This window comes from Puccinia triticina, chromosome 9A, assembly GCF_026914185.1.
Source record: "Puccinia triticina chromosome 9A, complete sequence".
In the NCBI taxonomy this organism is placed as follows: Eukaryota; Fungi; Basidiomycota; class Pucciniomycetes; order Pucciniales; family Pucciniaceae; genus Puccinia; species Puccinia triticina.
In genome coordinates this window covers 4,702,488-4,711,237 of record NC_070566.1, presented here as the reverse complement: position 1 = coordinate 4,711,237, position 8,750 = coordinate 4,702,488, and the positions used below count along the sequence as shown (strand labels likewise).

At 44.3% G+C, this 8,750-nt stretch overlaps 1 protein-coding gene across 1 annotated transcript; it reads right to left on the bottom strand.

Moving 5' to 3' along the window:
• Positions 1-6,431: 6,431 nt before the first annotated feature.
• On the bottom strand, positions 6,432-7,679 carry PtA15_9A479 (uncharacterized protein; the record flags this gene model as incomplete). The annotated part of the gene is made up of 5 exons (XM_053172691.1): positions 6,432-6,506; positions 6,946-7,127; positions 7,220-7,318; positions 7,418-7,543; positions 7,637-7,679. 5 exons carry the CDS (start codon positions 7,677-7,679, stop codon positions 6,432-6,434), a joined length of 525 nt encoding a protein of 174 aa, XP_053023907.1.
• Between the last annotated feature and the right edge of the window lie 1,071 nt (positions 7,680-8,750).

Below are 8,750 nucleotides of genomic sequence, written 5' to 3'. Positions count from 1 at the left end.
AATCTGATGCACTAGCGTACATTGCTTCAGGTTGATCACTGGTTCAGAATATGAACCCAACTCAATTATTCCAAACCTGCTGGATAGTTTGCTGGCCTTGTTGACCATTGTAATGTACACCTGCCACTTACAGCCCCTATTGGAATTACAAACCTTACTCAAATAATCATCAGTACCCTTGACATCCTCATCCTCATCACTGGTTCAACAAAATGAGCTGACCAGAAAGATCAAGCAGTCCAAGACCAACTTTATCCAAATCACTATCTTTGAGCTGTGGCTAACAGTCTATGAGGTTCTGGTTGCACTCACCCCAAAAGGAATGCTGCCCATCATGGAGGTTTCACATTTGGAGCTACCAATATGATCAGTTCTCTATTGATCTTATCATGACTCACTCTTTTTTTCATATCCACATATCTTCCATCTTTTCTTAATCTGCAATTTCATCTGGGACTTTTATTGAGGTTGGTGTTCACTGTTGCTTGTGATCTGGTGCTGTCATTCATCAATCTGCAGTCATCTAAGGACTGTACCACCCTGTCAAGTAAGTGTTTTTTTTTTTTTTTTTTTTGGGGGGGGGGGTTAGGTAGGCTGCACACACTGCATGCAAAAAGAATTCATGTATGTAGGACAGGTTACACCTGCCTGTAATAACATAGAGGACCTTTAATTTCACAGGTCTCCTTGTCATGCAGACAACATGTAAGCACAATGGGGTATATGTCACTTATGCAGTGACTGTGCAGAGGGGTTCACAGAGCTTTAACTCTCATGATAGCTATGCAAAAACCTGTCATGCAATCCTGACAGTTCATGACATGCCCATATCTGACATGATTTGCAACATGACCACACAACCTGTTGCAAATGAACTGTTTTTGGACACAGTGACATGGGACAAGTATAATAATTTAATCAGGAAGACACTGACACACAACAAACCAAGTAGTTATTGATTGTTTTTTTCTTTTTTTTTTCTTTGGGGGGGGGTTTAACACAATTAACAGTTGAAATGTGCTATGCCGTGACATGCATTTACATGAGATTATGCAATATTGTACTTATGCAATATGCAGCTTTGGGGTATAACCCTACTTTGGAATATGCAAAATCCACTTCTGCCATATGCAGCTTTGGGGTATAACCCTACTTTGGAATATGCAAAATCCACTTATGCAATATGCATTCTCACTGTATAGACTAGCTCAGGAATGATTGAATTCAGGGTCTCCTATTCTCCCACTGTGGATTAAGGAGGTGTGTTGAGGGGGCTTTCTGGGAGGTTGTACATGGGACATGTAAATAATTTATCCAGGAATACACTGGTACATAATTGCTTAACAAAACAAGTAGCTCTCAACAATCACTGTAGCCATATTTCATAGAGTGCACAAAATCAAAACCTAATTAGCAATAAAAAAACGCTTTGGCTATTTCATTTTCTGGTTGCAACTGAACCTCACCCCAACTGCAACACCCACTCCCCTTGCCTTGCTGGGGTCAAACCTCATCCCTTGCAACTGGGTCCATTGGGGGGGAGGGGGGGGCGGAGGAGGTGGCACTTTGGAAGTAACCACAGATAACCTTGAAGTTGGGAGCACCAGGTATTGAGGATGAGGGGGGTAGGCTTGGCCATAGTTTTATTATTTTGCAGTGCGGTAGATCATAATGGAGGCCTTACAATCACTGGATGGCAAGCATGGTTCAACAGGGTGCAGGCGGGGCCATTCTGCAGAAAAAGGGGGATCTTAGATCCTGCAGCGGCGTAGCCGCTTTGGCCTCTAGTATGACAACAAAACAGAAACATTTCATATTTCTCGGTCTGACGGTATCCGGCTATTCTCCTGCGCTTTTGAGCCTACCAAAAACCGTTGGTGTATGCCTTACCCAATGGTGTGAGCAGATTTGACATTATCAACTTTATCAGCATGCAGCGTATTGTTAGCAAGTGCCAATAAGCCTTTTGGCGGCGATTCAACCCACAGCCATGTTTCTCATTATACATCCGCATATGTTCCTTGTCATCCTGTCTCTTCTGTTTCTGTAAATTCACCGGTCAAGAATGAAATGAACACATTAACTTTTCTATCTTCTAAAGCCACTTTGCCTCCCAGTGATGACGTCTTCAAAGAACCACTGTGGTTCTAGGTCATGTGTCAGGTTTTGAATGGAGACCTGAGACACTGAAAAAAGATGAGATTGAGCTTTTGCACTACCACAGGATTTTTGGCCTTGCCAGTCTCAGGCATATCAGAAAAATGGTCAAACAGCAGCTAGGGCTAGGACTGCCTGAGGAGATTCCCCCCGTAAAAATACACTGTCTGGTCTGCGCCATCAGCAAAAGCACGCAAATCAATCCTTTGGCGTCAACATTGCGGAAAGTGGAACGTCTGGATGTGATGGCCGTGGATTTGATGGGGCCGTTCCAGGTCAACTCAATTGATGGTGGCAAATATCCCATGAAAATGAGGGATATGGCGAAAGGGTATACCTTTGTAAGAGTTCTGAAAACCAAAAATGAGGCTGAAACACATATAATGGCAATAGTTACTAGACTAGAACAAGCAACCGGAAAGCGCATTGGCACACTAAGGAGCAACAATGGAGGGGAATTTGCTAGCAAGGTTCTGAGCTATTTTCTGACTTTGAAAGGAATTGCAGCCAAGAAATTTCTACCGTACCATCACTACCAGAATGGTGTGATAGAGCGCTTCAACAGGACTCTTGCCAACATGAGTTGGATGGTACTGATCAACAGCCCCCTGCCAAAGGAATTCTGGAGCTACTCTTTTGTATGAGTGGGACACATCCTCAACAGGATCCCAAACACAGCAAGTGGGGATGTGACACCCTATGAAGCAATGTTTGGTTGAAAACCGCAATATGATCACTTCAGGGTTTTTGGAAGTCTAGGGTATGTCCATGTTCCACATGAAAAAAGAAAGAAACTGGATGAAAGGGCTGTAAAAGGGCATTTCATTGCGCATCTGGAGTCCAGCAAAGGATGGCTCTTTTGGCTGCCTAACTAAAAAATGTTTGTCTCCTCAGCAATGGTGTGATTCCTCAACAATATCGTGGTTGCTCAAGGACCACCGGCTCCTGAGAAAATTCTTTCTGGACCAGTTGCGGGGCTGGTGCCCTCCCCGCAAAAGCTTTCAGTAGATTTCATTATGAATCTGCTTGAACTAGGGGATTTCTCAAACAAGATTGAATCCACAAATCAAGAACTAATTGTTGACAAGATAATTGAACTATGCCAGTTTTATGCCATTGCAGTTCCTAATACTTTCAAACAGGCAATGAATTCACCCAAAAAGGAGGCCTGGTCTAAAGCAATCTCCGCAGAACTCTCAAACCTGGAACAGATGAGAGTTTGGGTGCTGTGACTGAAACCAGACAACAAGAAGGCACTTGGCGGCAGATGGATATTTGCGACAAAACCTTTGGTGAATGGCAAAGGAGTCTGTTTCAAGGCAAGGTATGTAGCGAAAGGCTTCACGCAGGTAGAAGGACAATACTTCAATGTGACATTTGCGCCTACGGCCACATTTGTGTCTCTCATATTAATACTAACGGTTTCAGCTGCGTATGGATGGCCAGTCCAAAGTTTTGATTTTGTAGCAGCCTACCTTAACTCGCCCATCAATGAGGAGGTATGGGTTAAGCCACCTGAAGGAATGGAGGTGGCACCGGTGCATGCGCTCCTTCTGAAGAAGACATTGTACAACACACGGCAGGCAGCACACTGCTGGTGGCTGCATCTGAAGAATGTCCTTGACAAGTTTGGCTACTCACCTTCTCAATATGACAATAGTTTGTATATTCTCAGGCATCCAGACAAAGCGGGAGTGGTTTGGCTACATGTGGACAATGAAGTGGTTACGTCTTTGAGAGTGGCGCTGCTGAGGAAGCTGGACCTTGATCTGAAGAATATTCTGAAAATCAAATGGTCCAGCGGACTGGATTCAATTGTGGGCCTGAACGTTGAGAGATTGGAAAAAGGTTTTCAGTTGTACCAAAGGGAGCTAATTGAAGGCATATTGGACAGACACTGGGACGGAATGACAACGGCTGCAACTCCCCTGCCGTTGGGTTTCAATGCGACAATGGATGACAAAGGGATTGTTGCAGACTCAGGGAGATACCTATCAGTGATTGGATCTTTGAGTTATCTGGCAGTAGGTACTAGGCCTGACATTTGTTTTGCAGTCAATTACCTGGCGCGCTTTGAAGCAAAACCGGGAGTTGCGCATTGGAAGGGAGTAGAACATTTAGTGAACTACCTCGCGGGGAGCAGGACAAAAAAGCTATCACTCTTCGCGTCCACTGACCTAAAGCCTTTGAAGTGTTTTGCAGATGTGTCCTGGGGCGGTGAATTCTTGAGATCATTGTATGGAGTCCTGATCACCTTTTTGAACTGTCCAGTTCTCTGGGTTTTGAGGAGACAGCTGTCGGTGGCTTTGTCCACCTGCCATGCAGAATACATGGCGCTAGGTGTGGCAACAAGACAAGTTCTGTGGGTAAGACACCTTCTCAAGGACGTTTTGAAGAAAGATTTTGTTGGCTTCCTTTTCTGTGATAACCAATCAGCCATCAAAATGTCAACAGATGATGCTTCCAACAAAAGGACACACCACACTGACCAAGATTTTTATATAACTATTAATGAATCTCTCTTTCAGAAGAAAACAACCTTGGAATGGGTAGGTACTAAAGATCAACTAGCTGATATTTTTACCAAGTGCATGGCACCAGAGAGTTTTGTTTCCTTGAGAAACAGAATTATGCAGCCATGATGAAGTTTTTCCTGTTTTGTTTCTATGCTCTTGTTAATTTTTTTTTCTCAAATATCTCTTATGTTTTTTTTCCTTTATTTTTTTTGTTGAGATTTTACTGTATATACATTGTATTGGCGGTACCATGTCTACGGCAAGAGGGGGGTTGTAGCGCAGAGGGGGCTACACAGCCTTAGCCTCGCCGCAGTCACGGTACTGGCTCTATCTTGGACTTCTGTCCGAGGGAGAGCGGAAACATTATCAATATCATCTGTTTTGTCTCTGGATCTTGTCTGTGTGACAACAGACTCCACCCAATGACTGGCCATCAAGTGGGGGTGTAGGCCGGTCATTGAGCAGAGTACACCCTGCGCTTAATGGCCAGCCATCATGATCACTGCACTTAATGGCCAGCCATCATGACCACCCCACTCAAGGTCTAGTCATCAAGTGGGGTGTGGGGGTGTGGGATCCACTTGTCCATGGCCGGTCATCAAGGGTGTTGGCCCCACTTGATCACCAATGATCCTGCAGGTTGTGTACCCCATTCAATGACCCACCTACACCCCCAATCAATTGCCGGTCATTGTGTGGAGTGCACATCCCACTTGATTGCTGGTCATCAAGTGGGATGTGTACCCTGCTCAATGTGCATTCAGCAAGAGGGGTGTGTACTCAGCTCAATGACCGGCCATCAAGAGGGGTGTGTACCCCACTCAATGACCTGTAAATTTCAAAACATAGTGGGGGTAACCGTTGTACCCGCCTCAAGTACCACTGGTACCCATTGGTGGGTGCTGTGTGTCCAAATAGAGACAAATTTGCAGGTGGTACCCGGGTCCAAATGGCCATCTCTAAATTAGACCCACAGCAGCACAAAACTTGCCTGGGGTGAGCTAATGCCACGCAGCCCACTAGAAATGACCACAGGTGCCCATTGGCATGTTCTGGGTGCAGGTGCAGGTGTTCATTTTTGGTAGAAAAAGGGAGGAGACCCGGATACCCGTCTATCTGACTGTTGTGCTAGCAGTTGGGACCCAATCAATGGGTCTTGGGACCCATTTTAAAACATTACTGGCTGCCCTAAACACAAAATGAACAAGTGTTATTCCCCGGGCGACCCCTGTTATAAATTATGTGATTTATAACAGAATTTGCGGCATCCAAACGGGCCATAGTTGTTTTGAAATAACAAAATGGGGCAAATTTCCTAGATATTAATGTGGAAATATTGGCTTTCTATATGTAAATTCACTGTGGTCATTTTTTTTTTGAAGTGACTGTGGAAAAGAATTACTATTTTGGGATTGGGTGGATTTGTGCTGTTGAGATTTTACCAGTTGCGCATCCTCTTTGAACCTTGATTATATATTTCCTGCAATACCCACTCAACTTTTTTTTCATAAATCTTCTTTTGAACAGGTTTGGGAGAATGAGGAATGATTGTTGAAGAATCATTGTTGATGATGCCAGAAGCTGATTCTTTGTACCAAAACCACATCAAATCAATTGCAGCCTTCAAGCCCAACTCCTTGTTTACCGTGAGGGCGCCCTGCGGAGTTGAACTAATTAAATTGAGTAGATATTTCTGAGTGTTGCTCTGAAAGAATTTATCATAACATGTTAGATCTTCATGGGATGTGATTTGGCCAATTAGTGGCCATCTTTCCTGAGTTCCTTCAAATAGAATTTTCCAAAGCCATCCCAATAACTCTTCTTGTGTACTGCCTGTCTCCCCAAACATCATCCGATCTATTCCATATAACCTGAACAAATTGTGATAACAGCTGAGATATTTAATGATTCTGCCAACTCGGACACTCAGTATTTCTTGGCGAGTTGGCTGTCTGTCCTTGTCCTTGTCCTTTGCTTTTTTCTTTTCCCCGCCCTTTTCCTTTTCCTGATCCTTGTCCTTTCGGCGCAAGGAGCGAAAGTTTCGCAGTCGAATCTTGTATTGATATTGATCGTTCTTCCTAGCTGACTTGTATATTTTGATTGGTAAGTTTTCTGGGTCTATTATGATTTCCCCCCGCCTTTCTCCTTTCTTGAAAAGATCACGCAATTCATCTCGAACAAGTTGGGTGTACTTTTCAGTGATTTTTTCATATTCATGACTTTCTGGTATTTTCTCAAGCACCTTCCTCACAAGCAGATAAATATTTTTCACATGTTTATCATTGTTGTATAATTCCGCTAACGTACGCCATCTGAATGTCGAGAGCGCTTGGAATGGAGGATCTAATTCTCCTGTTGGTGCGGATCTTGGGCGTTTCCCCAGGATGGATCTTGGGTTTTTCCCTAATATGAAATTGGAGCTTTCATCCGGATTGGCAACCTTTTCGACCGGTTCTAGATACATTAAGGAAAAAATGCGGGATCGTTTTCAGCAAATCAACTTGGCCGAGAAAGTGTTGCATCGATAGGACTGCGCTTGATCTGACCCTTGTAGGCATTATCATCATTGCCAATCATGGAATTCACCCGTTCTCCTGATGGCAAATGACCGGAGGGTGTTCGTTCCGTCCAGCTTAAAGAATGCTCTGCATCCACAATTCACATCAGCGCGGTAGGGAATATTTGATCATTCAGTCAACTTGGGGCAAGAAGTGTTGCTTTCATTGGACTGCGCTTCATCTGACCTTCGTAGCCGTTGGTATCATTGGGAATCATAGAATACGCATGTTCTCCCGATGGTGACCCAATACTCTGGGGTAATGGCTCAAAATGACCGGGGGGTGTTTGCTCCATCCAGCTTAAAAGAGGGTCTGCAATTCACATCATCACGGTGGGGGATATTTAGTCAGCAAGTGAACCCGGCCGTAGAAGTCTTGCATTGCTGGGATTGCGCTTGATCCGACCTTCGTAGGCATTGAAATCACTGACCTTCGTAGGCGTTGGCATCATTGGAAATCATAGAATATACATGTTCTCCCGATGGTGATCCAATACTCTGGGGTAATGGCTCAAAATGATCGGGGGGTGTTTGCTCCATCCAGCTTAAAAAAGGGTCTGCAATTCACATCATCACGGTGGGGGATATTTAGTCAGCAAGTGAACCCGGCCGTAGAAGTCTCGCATTGATAGGATTGCGCTTGATCCGACCTTCGTAGGCATTGATATCATTGGCAACCAGAGAATTGAAACACTCTCCTGATGGTGATTCATTACTTTGGGTTTGTGTTTTTAAGTAGTCGGAGAATCTTTGATCCATCCAGGTTTCGAAATCAGGGTCTACAAAGGGAGTTTTCAGATACGTACGGCAGAGACAATGACACATACTAAGAACACACCATGTGACAATAAGAGATTCCCATTTGTATGAAGATGACCATCACGCGGATAGAAAAACGGTGAGTGTGTATTGAGAGAACCGTGGTAGAAGTCCTGATCAGCGACCGTTCTCCGTTCAGTAGGCTGAGGTGTCAACGATGGCCAGTCTTTAATTACATCAGTTCCAATATTCAAAGGCTCTTTAGCTCCAGCTTTGGGGATCAAGGGCGGTGTTGCCAATGTAAGACAGGAATAGTAGAGAAGTACCATGGCAAGGCAAATTAACCGCGGCGATTCCAGAGTCATAATTGCAAGATAAAGGCGAACAAGTTTTTCGAAATTGGCTCGATTTTGAACTGACGGCGTGCGGTGGAAGCAAATCAGGACATATCACTCTTGAACGTGGAGCATCCGAATGTTTGATGTTTTGAATAGCTACCAGAGAATAAAGCTCCGAATCCATCTGAAACCGTTCCCAACAGAGTTGATTTCGTGCTTCATCCCACATTGAAAAAGAAGTTTACGAGAGGCCCAGCCCAACAAAGACTTTTGTGGAACGAGTTTCATCTGGTACCCGGCCGATTCATAGCTATGGAGGTAAGTACATATTTATGTAGCACATTGGAGGACTTCCCGCCGATCTGGAAACCCAGATTTTCCCAGATTTCGCAGGGAAATCTGGGAAGATCGAGCCCAGATTTC